This window comes from Ascaphus truei, chromosome 16, assembly GCF_040206685.1.
Source record: "Ascaphus truei isolate aAscTru1 chromosome 16, aAscTru1.hap1, whole genome shotgun sequence".
NCBI lineage: Eukaryota > Metazoa > Chordata > Amphibia > Anura > Ascaphidae > Ascaphus > Ascaphus truei.
The window spans coordinates 31,214,404-31,237,336 of record NC_134498.1 but is presented as its reverse complement, the minus strand read 5'-3'; the positions used below and the strand labels follow the sequence as shown (position 1 = coordinate 31,237,336).

General features: G+C 44.5%; 2 protein-coding genes across 9 annotated transcripts in view; one reads left to right on the top strand and one right to left on the bottom strand.

Annotated features, from left to right (window-relative positions):
* The window catches only part of LOC142467357 (uncharacterized), a 70,840-nt gene that overhangs the window by 21,904 nt on the left and 26,003 nt on the right, over positions 1-22,933 (bottom strand). For 6 of the 7 annotated variants that reach the window (XM_075572934.1, XM_075572932.1, XM_075572935.1 and 3 more), the window contains one exon: positions 11,838-13,835. In XM_075572934.1, coding sequence (XP_075429049.1) covers positions 12,187-13,835 — 1,649 coding nt within the window. In that variant the 3' untranslated portion in view covers positions 11,838-12,186. Of the gene's footprint in view, positions 1-11,837; positions 13,836-22,933 lie in introns of those variants that run through there. The other variant, XM_075572950.1, reaches the window with a different exon arrangement.
* On the top strand, positions 380-9,642 carry LOC142467359 (uncharacterized). 2 transcript variants are annotated; one of them, XM_075572955.1, is made up of 4 exons: positions 380-534; positions 1,248-1,388; positions 1,786-1,847; positions 3,441-9,642. In XM_075572955.1, exons 2-4 carry the CDS (start codon positions 1,336-1,338, stop codon positions 4,868-4,870), a joined length of 1,545 nt encoding a protein of 514 aa, XP_075429070.1. In that variant the 5' UTR covers positions 380-534; positions 1,248-1,335; the 3' UTR covers positions 4,871-9,642. The 2 variants fall into 2 exon arrangements, with proteins under 2 accessions (XP_075429070.1, XP_075429071.1); XM_075572956.1 differs by lacking the exon at positions 1,248-1,388.

Below are 22,933 nucleotides of genomic sequence, written 5' to 3'. Positions count from 1 at the left end.
TGTGTGTGTGTGTGTGTGTGTGTGTGTGTGTGTGTGTGTGTGTGTGTGTGTGTGTGTGTGTGTGTGTGTGTGTGTGTGTGTGTGTGTGTGTGTGTGTGTGTGTGTGTGTGTGTGTGTGTGTGTGTGTGTGTGTGTGTGTGTGTGTGTGTGTGTGTGTGTGTGTGTGTGTGTGTGTGTGTGTTTAAATGTTATCCCGCTTGGCATACTGGGAATTGTAGTTCTGATGTTGCATTCATGCTACGGATGACTACAAACCCGTGAATACTCACTGCAATGCCCTTGTGTAATCATCCAATCAGAGAGCAGGGAGGTGATGAACGATGTCCCGGATCACGTGATACAGGAGGGGCTTTAGCCAATCAGCGCAGAGGGGGAAGTGCCTGCTGTTCCGTTGCGGCCAGGCATTGGTCTGATGATCTAATAGGATGCACAGCGGTGGGTCAGTATGACCTGCCAGCAGGACTGGCGTCACTAATCGGTTACAGTCAGCTCCATAGTGGAGCAGAGGGACTTAATGACAGTGACATGAATCAGGTCAGTCCGTTTAGGAGCAAAGTCACCTAATGACAGGGAAAGGGGGGGGGGGGGGGGGGGGTTATGGTGGGTGAAAAAGGCAATACGAAACATTTGAACGTGCTCACAAGTGATCTTTTTAACACACACACACACACACACACAGAGTAAAGCATATAGCAAATGGAAATATAGCTATAGCTGTATGCTCATCTGCATGTCTTAGACAGGTCTGCAACCCCGCCTTTCACCATTATCACCCAGCACACAGCACTTCCACTGCAGCAAGGGATTCTGGGGAATGACATGCAAATGAGCTCACAGTGCCACCTTTTGTCTCAAGCTCACAAGGGTTGTTCATGTAATGTGAGCTTGAGACAAAATGGTTCTGTTTAAAATCCTGTAAGTGCACATTCTTATGGGTTGCTGATTTTTTAAATAAATGTACCTTATTTTTTACTCAGTTACGTACTATGGAGCTTGCACTTTTGTTTGTTTTTTGTTCATATATATATATATATATATATATATATCTACAGAAAAAAAACAAAGAAGCGCAGGCTCCATAGTGTTTAACTGTATAAAAATAAAGTCTATTTACTATGACACGCAGTCCCTAGGAATCACACTTACAAGATTTAAAAAAACACTGAACATTTAAGAGAAATCTCTAAGGGGTACGCCAGCTGGGTGGGAGGGGTCCAATGTAATACTCTGCCCTTGGTATGGTACAGCCGTTGGAAACTCCTGTCGCACTTCCGCAATGCTACACTCGATCAGCCAGTCTCTCTGCACATTAATGCCAGTCCTCCGGTCAGCTGAATGCTCTGGACACAGACCACATGTGCAGCGTTTGCAACCAGGCTATCCGTCAGGTACAGAGACCTCTCTACCGCCGTGCGTGCTGACGTCACCACCTTCTCCCAACTAGTTTCGTCACTATCAAGTGGTCTGAATCCTTTCAATTGCATTACATTCTTAGTGGATCCGGATGGACTCTAATTGTGAACTCTAAGTGTTCTATATATTCATTGGTTTACTAACACTTTATTTTTATATTGGTTATATCACATATAGATTTCGTACTCATTAGTTTTTGTATCACAATATTATATTTAATTAATATTTCACTTATATTCACTTTAGCCTAACGTTTTTTTCATTAGTTTCATAGCGCTACTTTTTTTGTGTGTATATATTATAACAAATTTTAATTAGGTGTTTTTTTTATATAAATAAAACATAATTCATTCAAAATCTGTTTCTGAACAGGTGGAGATTGTGTGAGGATCAAAACCTTCAACAGATAGAAGTCCCTGCATATAGCATGGCAGGTGGGTGTTAAACAATCTACTTGGCTTCTTTAAACTAATCTAAGGTAAAAGTAAATCGTTTGTTGCTTTTTAAAAAAAATTGTATTGTAGTAATAATCACAAATTGCATTTATTTGGGGCCTCTGAATGAGAGAATATTACCCGCGTCCCACTATGTCCTTATCAGAGAGCTAATAAAGAAACGGGGGAGGGCTTTGCCTGTGAAAACTCTTGTTGAACACAAAGTGACAGACAAAAGACGCAGCATGTTTACAAACTGACTTTAAATAACGAAATACATAAATACATAAACGTGTCATATTTTGGTTCAAAACAAAATGTGTTAAACACCCAGATGTGACCCCTGAGATGTGCCACTGCCATTAGCACACTTTGATCCTAGGGAGGACTGATGCCTTAAACATGCCACTGCTATTAGTACACTTGGGTCCTAGAAGTGGAATCTAAGGCCTTTAACTAAGGCCACGCTTATAGCGACGCGACAAGTCAAATGTATTGCTGCCATCGCGTGCACTTATAGTAGAAGTGGCGCGACGGCTTGGTCGCGATCGCTGGAAGTCAATTTGATTTTTCCAGCGACCGCAGCGTGACGTCGCTGTCGCCGGCACTATAAGCGCAGCCTAACACACTTTAATAAGTAATCTCCTTCCCATTTAAAAAAATTAGAGAAATATCTTTCATTGTATTTAAAATGTAGAAAGTGGTTAGACAAAGGCAGTGCACTGCCTAAAAAAGTGGAGGAAGCTCACGGTGGCTAAAAGGTTCACACCTTGATTAAGGGCGCACGGCCCGAAACGCGTAGGTGGGCGTCTACTGCGTTATCCAGGGGTTATGTTTGATCCCCTTATCTAATAAAGGAACATTTTAGCCACCGTGAGCCTCCTCCACTTTTTTAGGCAGTGCACTGCCTTTGTCTAACCACTTTCTACTCACCTCGCCTGGTGGATTGCACGCTGTGAAGGATTCCCGTTGTGACTGCTCCCTAAAAAAGCCTGGAGATAAAAAGTGAGTGTTTTTTGCATATTATCACTCTCTACATTCCAATGGATGGGACAATTGATGTACTGTTTATTGTGCCTGTCAGCACTAGGTACTAGTCCCTTAGCCCTATTAGGGTGTCTTATTGCTGCTCACTATTACATTGGAGTGGTACTAACGGAAGAATTTACTATTTATCATGGGGACTTGATTTTCTTTGATGCACCGGTTACCCACACCCTATTTAAAATGTAGGACAGAAAGTCCAATGTGTCCTTTCAGACATCCCCCTCCTGCTGTCACAAAAGTGTCCCTGTCAAAGGTAGAGCCAACAATGACATTAAATGAGGTGGCAACCGGACAGCAGAGAGCTGCAGAACGCTAAACATGGCAACACACAAAGCAAAACCATGGAATCTATAACTTGGGATAATTAAACGTAATTTTGTTTAGAGATATTTAGATCGTTCTTGATATAGTAGACACACACCTGACATAAAAACATAGATTATAGATTATATTAATTGAGTGTAACCTGTCTAAAAAGGGGAAGGTATTAAGAGGGACCTTTCTTCAGTATGATATTCTTATTTAACTTGTGTTTATCGTCCGCAGATCTTGGGACCATTAGTCTGGACAGTGATGAAGAAACAAGTGCCCCTTTTCGTTGGGCAATCAAAGAAAACATTATTCTGTGCTCTCAGGATGGGAAAGATCTTTTTGAATCATCAAGCCAAAGAAACTATGAAGTACTGGAACCATGTAGTTCTAAAAATCTCACCCGAGAACATCACCTAACAGAGAACAGAGAGATTGGATCTCGTGACGGCACGGGTGGGGAAGAAAGCATGGCCGAATTCGAAAGTCCACAAACTGCGGATTCTACATGCAGTGAAGATTCTGAGGATTCAGAAAGTCTAAACGACCAATCTAACTCAAGTTGGAGGCTCCATAGCTGCACTAAGTGTAGCAAAATTTTTAATTATCCATCTGAGCTTGCCACCCACCAGAGACTCCACACAGGAAACAAGCCATTTACCTGCCCCCAATGTGGCAAAGACTTTTTATGTAGAACACATCTTTTCCGGCACCAGAAAAGCCATACGGGGGAAAAGCTGTGGATGTGCAATAAGTGTGGCAAAGGCTTTAATAACAGCTCCAATCTTGATACCCACTATAGAATTCACACAGGAGATAAACCGGTTGCATGCGGTGAGTGCGGAAAGAAGTTCACTCAGCACTTGTATCTCGTTCAACATCAGAGGAAGCATACACAAGAGATGCTGTACAACTGCAGTGAGTGTGGGAAAAACTTCAATTGTAGCCCGTCACTTATTAGACACCAAAAAATCCACCCTGGAGAGAAGCAGTATACCTGTTTCAAGTGTGGGGAAAGCTGTGCAGACAGTTCATGTCTGGTTAAACACCAGAGAAGTCATACGGGAGAGAAGGTGTATGACTGCAATATGTGCGAAAAGAGTTTTACACGTCTGGCTTATCTGATTCAACACCACAGGACACACACGGGGGAGACGCTTCACATCTGCAAAGAGTGTGGGAAAAGCTTTATAAGTGGCCCATCGCTTGTTAGACACGAGAGAACTCACACTGGAGAGAAGCCATATTCATGTTCTGAGTGCAGCAAAACTTTTGCAGATAGCTCGGGTCTAATTAAACACCAGAGAAGCCACACGGGGGAGGAACCGTATTCCTGCGGTGAGTGTGGAAAAGGCTTCCACAACAACTCGAATCTTGCTATTCACCAAAGAACCCACACGAGAGAGAAATCATATGCCTTTTCTGACTGCGGGGAAAACTTTGCAGACAGCTCATGTTTAGTTAAACACCAAAGAAGCCACACACAAGACAAACCTTATGCATGCGCTGAGTGCGGTAGGAGGTTTGTACGCAGATTGTCACTCGATAATCACCAGAAGAGCCACAACAAGATGTTTATATGTACTCATTGTGGGGGAAGTTTTTTCAACTTCCCACTTCTTGTGGAACACCAGAAAAATGAGAAAACCTTGTGTCCCTCTTTCTAACCTTTTATGTTAACCCCAAATGCGTTACCATCCCTCTGGCAGTGAAAGAGGTTAAGGCTACAATAAACGGTTAAATGGACACAGGGCACTTCATTTATATGGCAGGTGATTTAGGATTGTGTTGTTTAGTGTAATCTCCCCCTTTCAATACTCTAATTTGTCATCCTAATCCCATGTCATTTTGTCACAGTAACAATCCCTTACCATGTAAGGATGCCGTCACACTTAGGACCAGAGTGAGCTAATGACAGTGATTGTATTGTATGTCTTTATTTATATAGCGCCATAAATGTACATAGCGCTTCACAGTAGTAATACATATCATATAAATAACAAATAATATAAATAACAGATCATGGGAGTAAGTGCTTCAGACATACTGTAAAAGTAACATTAAGGAAGGAGTCCCTGCTCAGAGGAGCTTACAATCTAATTGGTAGGTAGGGAGAACGTACAGAGACAGTAGGAGGGAATTCTAGTAAGTGCGTCTGCAGGGGGCCAAGCTTTATGTATCATGTGTCCATGATTATCCAGTGCTATTCATATGCTTCTTTAAGCAGATGTGTCTTAAGGTGAGTCTTAAAGGTGGATAGCGAGGGGGCTAGTCGGGTATTGAGGGGAAGGGCATTCCAGAGGTGTGAGACAGAAAGTGAGAAAGGTTTAAGGCGGGAGAGAGCTTTAGATACAAAGGGGGTAGAAAGAAGACATCCTTGAGAAGAACGCAAGAGTCGGGATGGTGCATAGCGAGAAATTAGGGCTGAGATGTAAGGAGGGGCAGAAGAATGTAAAGCTTTAAAAGTGAGCAGGAGAATTGAGTGCGAGATACGGGATTTAATCGGAAGCCAGGAGAGGGATTTCAGGAGGGGAGATGCGGAGACAGATTTAGGAAAGAGCAGAGTGATTCTGGCAGCTGCGTTAAGGATAGATTGTAGGGGAGACAGGAGAGAGGCAGGAAGGCCGGACAGCAGGAGGTTGCAGTAATCGAGACGTGAGAGAATGAGGGCCTGAGTCAGAGTTTTAGCAGTTGAGTAACAAGAGGAAAGGGCGTATCTTTGTGATATTGCGGAGGAAAAAGCGACAAGTGATAATGTTTAATCTGTTAAAAGGAAGATGATTGACACCTTTTTATTAAACAAATCAGTCATGTAAGTGTGTTATCTTTTTTTTGGAAGTCTGATAATATTCATCCATTTAAAATAAGGGCAGACAAAGATGCCCAAAGCTACTTCCAATGTGACAAAAATACACAGTGCAATACCTATATATTCTCTTGAAAAAGGGGTCATTTAGTTTAACCCTTTGGCCAAAGCATCTTAAGCCTTCTGCCACTGTCAAGGCATGACCGTAGCAGGTCCTAACACTCCTCACTTCTCAGAGCTTGTTGGGTATCTGTGTGTTCATTTAAAATAAGGACCCTAAATGAGGGAGAGAAGAGGGGACTTGATTGTAAATAGTTTTTGCTGTAGTGCTGTGGCTTTTACTACCCTATGTGTGCCATACTTTCATTTAACCGGTCTGCTGTCTTTTTACTTGGACATTTAACATGAAAGGGTTGTTATGAAATCTGTTTCCGGTGGTCAGATAATCGGGGGAGGACAGGATAAAACCGAGATTAGACAGACAAGGACAAAAAAAAAATCTCTTCATTCTAAATAACTACATTTCCAGGAGATACTTTCACAAATAGTTTGAAATACTAATGTGGTTTGACTTTCAACCTATAAAGACATCACCACATATCCTTTACCAGCTTTAAAATGGAATTGTCTTCTTTAAATAGCCCATCCCTCTTAGGGCCAAAGTACTAATGGCAGTGACATGTTTAGTGGATCACATCTGGGTGATTGACGTTTTTTTAATTTTTTTACCCAAATTGACAATTTTTAAGTATTTTAAAATCATTATTTAAAGTCAGTTTGTAAACACGATGAGCTGAGACTTGGGAGGGGTTTCATCTCCTCTGGCTGCTCACTTTTGTGTGATATCACTGTGTGTCCAAGACGAGTTTGCTCAGGCAAAGGGACAGGATGGGCCATGGGTAAAGAAAACACCTGATTGACAGGCTCCCCCCCCCCACCCCCTCCTATTCGGAGGTCCCTAACAATTATAATTTGTAATTAATTTACAGAAAAACAGACGCCAAATATTTGTTTACAAAAGTTAGTTTCTTGGCCAGCTATGTGGATTGCACCTTTTAAACAAATGTTCTCAGTGGAAAGTATATTGACGTCTCCATATTGCTGTATTGATGTCACTTATGGATGGGAAGCTCCAAAGTAATGCCAGAACTTTCGTCCCTCGCCAGATTACAGGAAGGTACAGTGGAACTAAATGGTCCAGCAGCAGCAGCAGAGATACTTTGAACACTGGGGATACATCACTTGTAAAGGAAACCAGTCTGAAAGGGAGACTTTATAGTGAAATCCCACTCCTTTCATACACCCAATGTGACAGGAGAAGGGATCCTATTACTCGTGCATGCATAATACATACTAAATGGGCCAGGGCCCCCAATGGGGCGAGCAACAGGACACTAATCCCGCATAGTAAGGGTGTCTGACTATTTGAACCCAGAAGTGAGGCTGCGCTGGAAGTTGACCCGCTATTGGCCTCTACCTTGCTGGCAGTTATGGACGAGAACCACTCTTCCCTCCGTTCAAAAGCTGGTTCATTCACGTTCAACAACTAGGGGCCAGAGTGGAGACTACTCACAGGGAATGCTGTTGTGGCCTTGTGTTAATCTGAGCCAGTTCTGTGTTTCCAGCATACCTGGGTGTGCAGGCTGATTAAGAAGATCCAGGTCTGCCAATTTCACTTACTAAGGGCAGGGCCTCATACAGGTCAATTTTCACTGAAGGGGGCTAAGCTTTAGCACGTTTCAACTCATTCAATTGAATGGAAGGTAGGGCGTGCTAAAGCGTAGCAGCCTTTAGTGAGCATGAGCCCATCTCTAGCCAGCTGAAGGACTTTGAAGTTACACTCTTCTCATACTGCTGTTCTTTATTTTTGTTACTGTATTAAAGCTCTTTAATGTGACCAGGCTGTTTCCTGTGCCTCTGCTCCGCGTCCCCCAAATATGGGGCCCTTCTATTAAGGGTCACAAATAGCTTTTATGGTGCAAAATTGGTACAGAAATCTCATTTTAAATTGCACCTGTGTACTAACCTGAAATGTCTCCATCTGTGCCAAAAATTATTTAATTTTTAAAAACATTTTGGTTTGGTGTAGAGAAGTGGACTTCACTGGACATACTGATGTAAATGGTATGTACTTAAAAAGAAGGTTACTGTGCATTGAAAGTAGGTCTGGCAGAACAAGTGGCATCCTGGAGGACTGCCATTGATCTCCGGACCCAGTACTCCGCCTTTCCCCGCTAACCAAATGCTGTTCGCACCTCTGGTCATCCTCTGGCTGCTTTGGACTCCGATGTTCAGCAGACATACTGGCGCCTATGGGTTTGCACGGGCTGCCTGTTTGGACATGAGTTCTGAATGTTTAAGAAGTCCAGGTTTTTGGGGGAATGCAGGAATATGTGAAAAGAAAACATACAAACAATAGTGTAATATGTATTTTGGTGATTATGAGGAGTTGATTTCTCCAAAATCCAACAAAATTTGTACTCACAAATTTCTCAATCTTTTAGGAACCTACGTGGGATAGGATAAAGAGACCAAAGTTTGTGTAGACTGATAAAAACTTTATATTGTGTAATTATATGGTAAAACACACTCACATGGTGTTAGATCAAAGCAAGCATTTTGATGAAATGTTAGACGCAGGCGGCTGGAATCTGGAGCGATCGCCTTACTCCTCCACTCAGCTGGGCTCGCGTCACCGTCTCCATACTTCCGGGTCAAATCCCCGGATTCTGGACTGGGGGCAAGTCTAGACAAGCAGGCAGCATTGTGTGTAGCGTCCCACTCAACAGTGACCGGATCAACAACGCGTTTCACCTTTAGCAAGGTTTCATCAGGAGCTAATGTTTAAACATATTAAAACTATATTTTAATACATGAAAAATCCAAATAGGAAAAACCGGAGCACAGCTTACCAAAAAATGAACTAGTAGAGACAGGAACCAAAATTAAAGATTTATTAAATTAAAAATGAATACATGAAAGGTCCTGACAGATTCTCTAACGCGTTTCACGCATAGGGCGCTTTGTCAAAAAGGTTCCTGTCTCTACCAGTTCATTTTTTGGTAAGCTGTGCTCCGGTTTTTCCTAATTGGATTTTTCATCTACTGAGCATGCGCACGGGGATGCATGCTGTGCTGGAGATCAAAGAGAAAGCCCATACTGGGTGAAACGCGTTGGAGGCGCGGGGGGCTGTTACCGCTCCTCTTGTTTTTTTAATCCATGCTTTAATAAAGATTTTTTATAGCTCAGTCCAGCCTTTGCAACTTTTTGCTGCGTGGTCGTGCCCGCTGATTCACCCTCCTCCTCGACAGGGGTGATTTCTTCCTAGTTTCATTTTCAGTTTTGTCTTTGAAATCTTAATCTGAAATCCGCTTTAGATTTATGCAACACCCTAGTAATAAACAGGTTTAGCCAGTTGCCCCTTGCAATCAAAACTGCTATCACACACGCTCACTCAATAGGGGATTTGAGGAGTGGTGACACACAGATGTGTTATTGATATCACGTATATACCTTTCTAAAGGATCTCCAGCAACCAAATATGTTTATTCATATGTTGTTTCATTGAGCACCGATTCTTCTGAGGGCTGACATCAGTGCTGAGCAGTGGTGGGATTCAACATTTTTAGCAACAGGTTCTCTCTCACGGTGGGGGAGGGGGGAGACGGGGGGAGGAGAGAGATGGGGAGGAAGAGGGTGGGGGGGAGAAGAGACGGGTGGGGTGGAGAAGAGAGATGGTGGAGAAGAGACGGGGGAGAGAGACGGTGGAAAGAGATGGGGAGGGAGAGACGGGATAGAGAGAGAGGGGGGGGGGAGAGAGAGATGTGGGAGAGAGAGGGGGAGAAAGACGGGAGGAGAGAGAGATGGGAGGAGAGAGAGAGACGGGGAGAGAGACTGGGGGAGAGAGAGATGGGGAGGGAGACGGGGAGGAGATTGAGAGACGGGGAGAGAGACTGGGGGAGAGAGAGAGCCAGGGGAGAGAGACGGGGGAGAGAGACGGGGAGGAGATTGAGAGACGGGGAGAGAGAGACGGGGGAGAAAGAGACGGGAGAGAGAGACTGGGGGAGAGAGAGACGGGGGAGAGAGAGACGGGGGAGAGAGAGAAGGGGCGGGGGAGAGAGAGACGGGTGTCTCTCCCTGACCCCCTCACATCTCCCAGCCCCCCTCCCCAGCCCCCCCACATCTCTCCCAGCCCCCCACTCACATCTCTCCCAGCCCCCCCTCACATCTCTCCCAGCCCCCCCTCACATCTCTCCCAGCCCCCCCTCACATCTCTCCCAGCACCCCCTCACATCTCTCCCAGCACCCCCTCACATCTCTCCCAGCCCCCCCCCCTCACATCTCCCCCAGCCCCCCTCACATCTCTCCCAGCACCCCCTCACATCTCTCCCAGCCCCCCCCCCCTCACATCTCCCCCAGCCCCCCTCACATCTCTCTCTGACCTCCTCACATCTCACAGGGGTGAGAGACCAGGGTGGGGGAGCAGGGTGAACCAGTGGAAATAAGTGCAGCCTGCAACCAGTGCAAATACAAATGGACACAAGCCGGCAAACAGCACAGGACACAAGCCGGCAAACAGCACAGGACACAAGCAGGCAAACAGCCTCACACAAGTCTGCTGCAGCGTCCATGCTGATCCAGATTCCAGGCAGTCTAGGTGTGCCTCAGTCAGTATGATACAGGATACAAGATGAGAAGAAAGTAGCAGAGCACAACCAGGGATATCCAAAAAAGATAATTAGGAGGAAAGTGCGTTTTCCATAAAATAATTATTTATTGGTCATGATAGAAAAAATAGCAAGCATTGCCCTACCAATAAGTAATTATTTTATGGAAACCGCAATTTCCTCCTAAAGATCTTTTTTGGATATGCCTGGTTGTGCTCTGCTACTTTCTTCTCATCTTGTATCACTTTTACTCTCCTGTTTATTTAAACGTATTCTGAACATTTAAAACTTTACCTGGTTAGAAATGTTAATGTTAAAATAGAAAACAGAGGAAGAAAAGATAATTTAATAACTTTAAAATGGCATACAGCAATTACTTGGTATATTTATAATAATAAAAATAATTGTTTGTTCTTGTATAGCGCTGCTAGTTTTATGTAGCGCTTTACAAAGACATTTTGAAGACACAGTCCCTGGCCCGTGGAGCTTACAATCTATGTTGTTGTTTTTTTGGGGGGGGGGGGGGGGGCTAAGGAACGGGGAGATAAGGTGACTTGCCCAAGATCACAAGGAGCTGACACTGGGAATTGAACCAGGTTCCCCTGCTTCAAACTCAGTGCCTGCCAGCCTACTCACTGAGCCATCTCTCATTCTAAAGGAACTGTATACTGTAAATAGCTGGATAACAATGTGATTGTTTGTACTATACTGTGCTGATAATGTATATTTCTTGTGTTCCACGTATATCTTTTCCTCAATAAAGAAATATATATATATTATTTAAAGTCGCCGTCATTATGTCATTTTGCGCCTACGTGGGGCTGAGTGTTTGTCCCATTTAAGACGTACCCCCCACCTAATTTATCCTCACAGTAAGGAAGTGGGAAAAGCTGGTGGAAATTTTATTTTCCTTACTGTATATAGCACTCACCATGTACAGTATATAGCACTCTACACAGAATTTGAGAGGTACAGAAAGTTCCTGCCCTGAAGAGAATACAATATAATTTTGCTAGGCACAGGGGGCTGTAGCTACTTGCCCGAGGTCACGGAAAAAGCTGACCATAAGATCTGGAAATGGTTCATCTACTTCAAAGGCAGTGACATAACAAGTGATCTACAACTTCAGCCCTCCTAATTGTCAAGATAATAAAGACAAGATTTTGCATTAATAATCATTACATTTATTTAGGGACGACATTGGTACCTTGTTTATAGGACATTTTCTGTGCAAGCGTGGGGCTGTCCTTTTAGAAGACTGTGCAGTGGTAGGGACTTCATATACAGTAACACCCCAACGGAACGCTAATGGATTATGTAAACTCTGGCGGCAAAGGGATTTATCTTCATATATTCCAGAAGAGTTGTGCTGGGGTATCAAGACTTCTGTGGAAGAGTCAACAGTCCTTTGGGGGCATCATAACTTTTGTTGGTGTGTGAACTTTATATTAAGCAAAGCAGTGGACTTTTCTTTGCAGATAAATCTTTATTACACCTTAATATGTGTTTATCAGGGCATATGCTCAGGATTTTCTCTCATGTGGACGTTATGGTGTTTGACGAGAGATGTTTTCTCAGCATACTTCTTCCCACACAAAGTGCAAGCATGCGGCTTCTCCCCTGTATGCGTATTCTGATGTTTAATAAGGGTTGAGCTATCAGCAAAGCTCTTCCCACATTCAGTACAGGCATATGGCCTCTCTCCTGTGTGGATCCTGTGGTGCTTAACTAGAGTTGAGTTATCGATAAACTTTTTCCCACACTCCATGCAGGCAAACGGCTTCTCCCCTGTGTGAATTCTTTGGTGAACTACCAGCGTTGAGTTGTCCGTAAATCTCTTCCCACATTCAACGCATGCAAATGGTTTCTCTCCCGTGTGGATTCTCTGGTGCTTGAGAAGGGAGGAACTGTCTCCAAAGCTTTTCCCACACTGTGAGCAGGCGTACGGTTTCTCTCCAGTGTGAATTCTCTCATGCTTCACTAGAGATGAGCTATCTGAAAACCTTTTTCCACACTGGTTGCATGCAAATGGCTTCTCTCCAGTGTGGACGCGCTGGTGTTTGATGAGAGAGGAGCTGTCAATAAAGCTTTTGCCACACTGATTACACACAAATGGTTTCTCCCCTGTGTGCATACGTTTGTGAACAACAAGAGAGGTATTATCAGTGAAACTTTTCTCACACTGTTTGCATGCGTATGGCTTTTCTCCAGTGTGAATTCTTTGGTGCTTCACCAGATCGGAGCTTTCGTTAAAGCTTTTCGGACACTCGCTACATTTGAACGGCTTATTCCCTGTGTGAACTCTCTCGTGTATCACTAGAGCGGAGCGCTCGGTGAAACCCTTCCGGCACACACAACACGCGAACGGCTTCTCCACCATGTGCAGCCGCTCGTGTTTCACCAGATTGGAACTGTCTGCAAAACATTTCCCACACTCGCTGCATGAAAACGGTTTTTCCCCAGTGTGCGTACGTTGATGCTTCACAAGAGATGAACTGTCCCTGCAGCTTTTTCCACAGTGAGCACACTGGTAAGGTCGCTCTCCAGTGTGAATTCTCTGGTGCTTAACAAGAGTTGACCTATGAGTAAAACTCTTCTCGCAATGAATACATCGGTAAGGCTTCTCACCGGTATGAATTCGTTGATGCTTAACGAGAGCTGAACTCTCAAAGAAGCTTCTCTCACACTGAGGGCATGCAAATGGTTTCTCTTCCTTATGCACTCGTTTGTGAACTATGAATGACGTACCGTTGCTGAAGCTTATTCCACAGGTAGCACATGTGTAGGGCTGTTCTGCATATTTAACGAGATGTGAGGTCTTTCCACTTTCCAATGAGGGCATCATCTGATCCACGAGAGTTCCATGTTGCATTGAATCTTCTAACCTCTCACAGTACTCATTGTTCACCTGAGTTTTAATGATTTCTTTGCTTTTCTGCTCAACATAACATTGTGTCTCAGGATTACACACATGTGCTGTTGGGAATCTTTGCATGTATAAACAAGATTCCTCATCTGGTTCAGTTTTATAGAGCATCTTCCTGCTCTGTTTGCACAGGCTCCTCCACTCTCTAGGATAAAACCGTGCAAATGTTTTCTGTCCCATTGGCCAATCTGGAGAGCTAGCTTCTGGTTTAATTCCATTGATGAATCCACCACCTATAAGATAGGAACGATTAGTTTAAAACCAATATTTATTTTGCATTGTTCAATATATGATAATAATAAAAAGGCTTCATTTAATTGAAACAGGTTTAAATCTTAATAAGCTTACTAAAGTACTAACGCAACGGTAGGAGTGACTGTGGTTGTGGAACAGTAGTCATAAGTCCAGGCTATTAGAAGAAACAAAGAAAAACCCCATCCAAGAAGTCTCCTGAGGTCGGGAGATGACAGGAAAGCCCCAAACTTTGTATGCACTCGAAATGCCCTGACTGTGACAATACTATAGTAACTTATAGATAGGCTGTTACATATGAGGCTATACCGGATATTGATAGCCCTAGGGCTGGAGAGCAGGACTATAATAATAACCAGGACTCGACAAAAACCCACTCGGCCGCTTGCCCGAGGCGAGTGGATTTTGGGAGCTGGCAAGGCGGCCTCGTCTCCAATAAGTGTCTGTATTGCTGCAGCCAATCCCAACCCTTCTGCAGATGCCCAAACCTCCTCCCTTGGACCAATCGCAGCGCCCCGTTGCCAACAGTCCCGCCCTCAGTAGTGACGTCCGGTGTGGCTCGCCCAATCACCGAGCGTCTCCTACCTCTCCTATGTGTTTGTGTCTCTGGCTACACATACTCTCCCATGGGGGAGGGAGGGCAGCTGATGCGAAGGAGGTTAGTGAGGATGACGAGGTGAAAATGGCGGATCATTTGAAATACAATCCCAGCCCCTGACTTTCCCGGAGAGTCTGCAGAAACACACACGCACTATAACACCACCACGACAACCCCACGTATCACAACCTCCCCACTGTGCATGAGAGAAAACATCAGGATAGGTCAGCTGGAAGCTGTGACTGATACCCCACCCGGTACAGGAGACACCAACACACACAATATGCACACTAAGGAAGTGCGACACATTAACACAAGCAGTAGAGCTGGAATATAACAAAAGGTTAGAGCAGAGGAGGACACGAGCAGCCGGTGACGGAATCCGATGAGGTAACAGGTGGGCAGTGATGTCAGTGAAGTTATTGTGCTGGTGTTTTGCTGTTCCTGACACAGCACTGGGAGAAGCTGTTGCTGCCCCCCCCCCCCCTCGGCACTCTGCCGCTTTTGTGTCTGTGTAGACTCGAATTTGAAATTTTGTGACCCACTAATCAGGTTTGAGTTACAAAAGTTTGAAGAAGGGGGAGGGAGAAACCACTATGTCAGGCCTGCACAACTTGTAAAGTGAGAAGGAAGGAAAACAGATTCAGGCCACCTCATCATCATCACCATCATCAGGAGAGGGCACTGAGTTTGAAGCAGGGGAATCTGGTTCAATTCCCAGTGTCGGCTCCTTGTGACCTTGGGCAAGTCACTTTAAGTCCCTATGCCTCAGGCACCAAAAATATAGATTGTAAGTTCTATGGGGCAGGGACTGTGTCTGCAAAATGTCTCTGTAAAGCGCTACGTAAAACTAGCGCTATACAAGAACCAATTATTATTTCCCCCAGAACCCCTTATCATCATATATCTCCCCCAGCACCCATCATCATCATATATCTCCCCCAACACTCCTCAACATATATCTCACCCAGCATCCCTCATCATCATATATCTTCCCCAGCACTCGTCACCATTATCATCATATATCTCGCCTAGCACCCCTCATTATATATCTCCCCCAGCACCTCTCATCATCATCATATATCTCGCCCAGCACCTCATCATCATATATCTCCCCCAGCAACCCTCATCATACTGTCTTCCCCACCCCAGATCATCATCTCACCCCCCCCCCCACCCCCCTACCTGATTAGGAGTCGGGCGAGGGAGATACAGGTATGCTGCGGCAGCGGGCAGCAAAATAAACTCTGAGCAGAGCAGGCAGTACTGCACAAGGTAGAAGCGCGCACGCGCTTGCTCTAGCAGCAGGCACTGGACGTGCCGGGTCACACTGCTAGAGCGCGCTCCTACCCTGCCGTCCTGAATAATAATTCAGTGTGTGTATTATATATATTCATGTGCATGCTCAGTTGTACAGTGCGATAAATTATTTTTTGGGGGAGGGAGGGGGGGGAGTCACTTTTTTTGTTTGGCGAGTAGCATTTTTTAGAATTTGTCTTTGTATTATTTGATAACGAAATAATAAGCAACACAGATTTTTATTCTACCGTGATTTTCACTGCAGGCTATCCCCAATTAATTTAAATTTACATTATTATCAAAGTATTGTTTTTATTAATGTTCATTGTCTAATTTCTACACACCTGGACAGTCCTGCTCTCCAACCCTAAGGCAATCAATACAGGCAGTCCTCGTTTTACAACGCTTCGTTTTACAACGAATGGCTTATCCAACGCTATGCAATACATACCTATGTTGTATTGTATTGTATGTCTTTATTTATATAACGCCATTAATGTACGTAGCGCTTCACAGTAGTAATGCATGTGGTAATCAAATAAATAACAGATAATATAAATAACAGATCATGGGAACAAGTGCTTTAGACATAAAAGTAACATTAAGGAAGACGAGTCCCTGCCCCGAGGAGCTTACAGTCTAATTGGTAGGTAGGTAGAACATACAGAGACAGTAGGAGGGAGTTCTGGTAAGTGCGTCTGCAATGTTCATTTTTACAATGCCAAAACGGCTTATCCAACGCTCTTACGACGCTTTGCAAAGTTGTTTATGTGTATATAATATATATTATACTATATATTTTATATTTTTATATTATATATTATGTTATATTATATATATATAACACAGTATATGCACTATATAATTTATGTGTGTGCTGCATATCTTATTGTCTGCGTAAAATATTTTGTGTATTTTAGCATTAAAAATTCCTTCAGGAGGAGACATGGCCCACATTTGGTGGTCATGCCCAAAAATCCAAAAATTTTGGCTTTCTATCCAAACTTTAATCCAAGGGGTAACTAGCCTCACATTAGCCCTAGATCCACTGACCTTCCTCCTGGGCAGGCCAATAGATGAAATTGACCGCCCGGTAGGAAAACTAATCTCCTCCATCCTTACCGCGGCTAGGTGTGCTGTGGCATTCTCCTGAAAAAAGATCTCTCCCCCCTCCATTCAGGCGGTTAAGAGAAGAATAGACGACGTAATGCTTATGGAACGTCTGACGGCGTTTCTCAAACGCAAGACTACAAGTCATTACAAAATCTGGGAGCCCTGGGAGACTCACTGACACCCGAGAGAATCCGATAGGAGAAACTATGACCACTCAGGCCATAACCTGAAGGACGCCAGGGTCAGCGGCACAGGGGAGGCCCCCCCCCCCATCCCCACCCCTCTCTTTTTCAGACCTCTCGCTCCCCTGGTCACCCGGTGACCCAGAGGTCGCGCCACTCTTGGCGGTACACCCCCCCCCCTCCAACATGGAAAATTTGAAAATCAAAGTGTATTAGGATACTGTGATGTGAAATTTGCCTGTAAACTTGCCTGTTTCCTAATAAAAATGTCAAAAAAAAAAAAAAAATGCCTTCAGAAACGGAACCTTTCATTTAAACAGTGTTCATATGGGAAACCGTGTTTCGCTTTACAACGTTTCGCTATCCGACGCCATTTTGAGTAACGCATTGTGTCGGATAACCGAGGACTGCCTGTATCCGGTATAGCCTCATATGTAACTTGTGACTCAGCCTATCTATAAGGTACTATGGTATTGTCATAGTCAGGGCATTTCAAGTGCATGTAAAGTTTGGGTCTTTCCTGTCATCTCCCGGCCTCAGGAAACTTTTCTTGGACAGGATTTTTCTTTCTGCTGCAGAATAAAACTTCAGGTGTTGCTATAAAAGTGGGTTGTGGGTAAGAACTTGTCTTGCTGAAGAAATGTATTGTGGGTAGATAGCAGCTGTTTAAGGAATAAAATCACAAAGTGACTCCCAGTGTTGTGAGACACTGACAATTTATGCATTCACGCCTCCTTCCCTTTGGTATAAGATAGACTGTTAAGAATAAAGATTTAATGTCTATGTTATTCAGACTCAGCTCTGACTATTATATGTATCTCTTCCGCAATAAACATCAGCCTCTGGCACACTCTTGCCCTAAAATGAGTGGAGTTTTGTTTCTTCGACACTACCTTAAGTACATTCCCCTTATGCACCAACCCTAACCACTACTTATTTACCTACGGTTGAGCAGGTGTCACGTCTGTTTTTTTCAGGCTATTGGAATGCTTCATTTAAGAGGTGAGTTTTAAGGTTTGTCTTAAAAGGTGGGTAGAGAGGTTGTATACTGAGTGTGACGGACTTCCACAGGTAAGGTGCAGTGAGGGAAAAGGTTTTAAGGCGAGAGAGAGCAGTAGAGATGAAAGGGGTGGCGAGGAGACATTTATGGGTAGAGCGCAGGAGACGAGAAAGGGAAATTATTCTAGAAGCCACATTTTGGATGGATCTCCTAGGGGGAGAGGGATCTCCTAGGGGGAGAGGGGGAGAGGGATCTCCTAGGGGGAGAGGGGGAGAGGGATCTCCTAGGGGGAGAGGGGGAGAGGGATCTCCTAGGGGGAGAGGGGGAGAGGGATCTCCTAGGGGGAGAGGGGGAGAGGGGAAGAGGGGGAGAGAGGGAGAGAGGGAGAGGCAGAGAGAGAGAGAGAGGCAGAGAGAGGCAGAGAGAGAGAGAGGCAGAGAGAGAGAGGCAGAGAGAGAGAGAGAGAGAGAGAGAGATCCCAGAACAGAGCCCTGAGGTTACACCAATAGACAGATCAACAGAAGATGAAGACACGTTAGCAATATAGATAGAAAATGTACAATGGGAAAGGAAAGATGAAAACCAGGATAGAGCTTTGTTGCAGATACCAAGCGAGTTTAGAATATGAAGAAGAGTGATCGACAGTATCAAAAGCTGTAGAGCGAGCAGGTAGTATTAGTAGGGAAAAGTGACCGTGGGATTTTATTTCATGTAGATCATTGGCTCCTTTAGTAAACACAGTCTCTGTTGAGTGAGCTGTACGAAAGCCAGAGTGTAAAGGGTTCAGGAGCGTATGGGAATTAAGAAAGTTGACCATACGGGAGAACATGAGATGGTCTAGCAATTTGGAGGTAAATGGCAAGAGGGATAGAGGGTGGTAGTTAGTAAGGCACGTAGGGTCTAGGTTGTTTTGAGAATAGGTGTGACCACTGCATGCTTAAAGGAAGAAGGGAAAGTACAAGAGGTCAAGGAGAAATTGAAGATGTGGGTGAGAGCGGGGACAAAGACAGAAGTAAGATCTGATAAAGGTGTGAGGGGTTAGGATCGAGAAGGCATGTGGTAGAGCAGCAGTGCGCAAAGTGGGGGCGTGTGAGATTCGCTGCGGGGGGCGCGGGGTTTACAGAGGCCCCCGCACACTTCCAGAATACATTTAAATTAATGCCAGGGGAGCTGCGGCGCCTCTGTAAACCTTACGTACCTTGATTCAGACGCTCCTGGTGACGCGTCGCCATGGCAACGCGGTAGGGTCATGTGACATCATGTTGCTATGACAACATGACGTCATGACGCCAGAATCAAGGTAAGGGAGGGGGGGGGGGCACAGAGAAAAAAGATCGCGACCCCTGTGGTAGAGGGAGAAGAGAAGTTCAGCTTAGAAACTTCTAACTCTAACAGGAGAAAAGGAGGCAAGAGTGGAAGGAGGAGGTTTAGGTAGAAGCTGAGAGGAAGGGGAAAGGACAGAAGGAATCGCCTTGTGGATAGCATCCACCTTGTCTTTAAAGTAGTCTACAAATGATTAAGAAGTGAAGGAAGGATCAGAAGTGGAGGAAAAGGTCGGAGGAGGGAGTCAAATACAGAGAAAAGATGGTGAGGTTTGGATTTGTGAATGTTGACTAATGAGAACAAAATAGTGTTGTTTGGCCTTAGAGAGAGCAGAGTTAAAACAGGAGCAGAGCGAACAACAAACCCCCCTGGAACATTATCCAAATGATTTCTCCCTGGATTAACATCCTACCCATGGTTACTCTGGCAGCAGTTAATAAATCAAAGACAATAGTGATGGTTCAGACTTTATTATGGATACAATGTGTCTCTCCCTGCCTGCTACAAACGCCGTTTACTCTCGCGGACCCGATGACACAATGTTGCGATTATGTTGTGCCTTCAACCTGTTGTTAACTATGCAATATTCCCATATTATATGTTTTATATTTGTATAGTCTTTTGTGCTGTGGGAACAACACTGGAGATCGCACTGCTTTCATGGTTAATTGGTTGTTTACACTGGGTTGTTAGGCAACTAGGTTCAGGCACCATGACCCCAGGGGTGTGTTCAGGTTTTCACTTTTGGGTTCCCCCTCACTGTATATATGACTGTACACTGCCCTGAGGAAGGACCCACGATAGACCGAAACGTTGGTTATTATGTATGTCCATTACAAAGCTTTTTGATCACTACTCACTACTGTTGTAGTGCTGAGTCTTCTTCAGGAGAAGATTTTGGGTGATGTGATATGTGTGTGTGTGTGTGTGTGTGTGTGTGTGTGTGTATATATATATATATATATATTTGATACGGGCTGAAGATCATCAATAAATGTGTAAATATATATACCTATATACTGTAGGTTTATGTAGAAACGATCTCTACACACAAAAATCACAACTAATCCTCACGTGATATTAATCTAGGTGAAATAACAAAAGTGTACATTTGATAAAAGCGGCCCAATGTGTTACACTGTGACAAACCTTAATACAATGTGATACAATTTAATAAACCTTAGTACAACTCTCATATAGACTTCCCAGTGAGTGCTAAAGGAATACACAAAGACCTGGAGCTCGATGTATAAAGAAGGGCGTGTGTGTGTGTGTGTGGATATAGAGATATATAGATATAGTTCCGTAAAATAAAAATGGCTTTGTGTGTGTGTGTTTCTGAAACGCAACATATTTATGACGTGTATTTCTGCAGTTGTAGAATTTGGCGCAGGCGGCACTAATATTCTGCGCTAAGAAAAAGATTTATGCCTCCTTTAAGGTGATAGAGAAAACCAACGTGTAAAACCGTCAATTGTTGTGCAAGCTGCACATTCCTTAATACATAGACCTACGCCAATATGCAAGTGTAACCGCGCCCCAACTCATACCACGTGTGCCATCAATCGCTCACGTTGTCGCAGGCAAACGCAGATGTCACAGAATACGGCACAAGCAAGATTCATACATAAGGCTCTATGTATTAAAGGTCAAATTCCAACGCAAATCATTAGTTTGTCACAACACAAAGAAATAAAATATACCTGCGACAGACGGCATCAATGTTTATTTATTTATTATTTATCCGGAAGTAGGACATTGAGAGTTACCTCTCGTTTGCAAGTATGTCCTGGGCACAGAGTTATGATAACAATACATGGTTACATTAAATGAACAGAGGTTATACAGGTTGGCTGTGTTACATTTAAAAGTGTTGTGTATAAAGTGTCTGTGGAGTTAATACTGGAGTTATCATCTGTGGATGTTTTCTATATCTTTTAGTATCTTTAAACATGGATGCATACTGAATCCCTGGTCTAACATTCTGATTTCATTTCTTTACGCAGGTATGTTTGTCTGAATCCTATCAATCTACCCTCATCTACAACTCTGATCTAATTAACACGCTCCCTGGTATGTGTGTCTGCATAGAATAGGCAGACTCCTCCCTTAATTATTAGTCAAGAAGTGAATGTACTAGAGTACTTAAGTGAGTCTATCTTGGCTGTGCCATTTATTTACTTATAAAATGTTTTACGTTGGCTGTGTTACATCTTAAAGTGTTGCATATAAAGTGTCTTTGGAGTTTTAATACTGGAGTTTAAATTGGAGGCGAACAATACAAGAAGATCTGGACTCTGAACCCAGCCATATGCTGACCTGCTCTCACCCTCACCTCCCTGCCACCTATTCCCTTGCTAACGGTGTTAACCTATCTCATTGATCTAATACTGCCTAAATTTAAAACTTACCTCACAAATCATACATCCCAATAGTCAGGGCTTGACAAATTACCCAAAAAGCTACTCGCCACCTGGCCCGCCACCAATAAAAAAAATAGAATTCCTAATAAAATTCTGCGTCTCTTGGCACCATTCTTTTCCCAAAACAATCTGCCACATCTGTAGTGGTACAAGCCTACAATTCTGCATCTCCTCCCTCTTCCCCCATCCTCTCTCCTCCCTCTCTCCCCTTACCAGTTCACCCACACTCCAACACACACCCCTCTCCCCTCCTGCACCTCACACATCACCCTCTCCCTCCTCACACAACACCCTTTCCCCCCTCCCTACACATCACTCCCCCCTCCCTTGCATCTCAGATCACTCCCCCCTCCCTTGCATCTCAGATCACTCCCCCCCCTTGCATCTCAGATCACTCCCCCCCTTGCATCTCAGATCACTCCCCTCCCCCCCTTGCATCTCAGATCACTCCCCTCCCCCTGCATCTCAGATCACTCCCCTCCCCCCCCTTGCATCTCAGATCACCCCCCCCCCCCTCACCTTGCATCTCAAACCTGAGGCCTGGTAGCCAAACATGGAGCTGGCGGCGCCAAGACAGCCGAGGTCAGGCACAACTGTCAGCGCTGGCCGGGCCTCCGTGTCCCCTTCCCCCGGTACCTGCTCCAGTCACTGCCTCCGCCTCATGTTTCCGCCAGTCCCGCAATGCCATCAGCAGCACACGCCATCTGTCACCCGCTGCCACAGTGCGCAGCCACGCTCCCTGCAACACTCTTGTGGCTTCTGCCTTACGGCGCCCTGCCCCTCCTACGCTCCTATTGGATGAGGCCTCGGCCACACAAAGCTCTTCTTACCCTGCGCAAGCAGGCCGCACAGTTCTCAGCTCCATTCTTCCTACGCTACAGAGATAGCATAAGGAGAATACCGGAGTGTTATAGGTCGCCTGCGGCTAAAATGCACACGTTCCAGGTGAGTGCATTTGTCAAGCCCTGCCAATAGCCTGCACTCATGGCTATTGTCCCACACCCAGTCACAGAGGCAAAGCACTGACAGCCACTGCACTCATTCCCTCAACTGCTGTCTCTGTAAGTTTCCCCTCAAACCTCTTAGATTGTAAGCTCTTTGGTGCAGGGATTTCCTTTCCTATTGTCTGATTTTGCTGAAC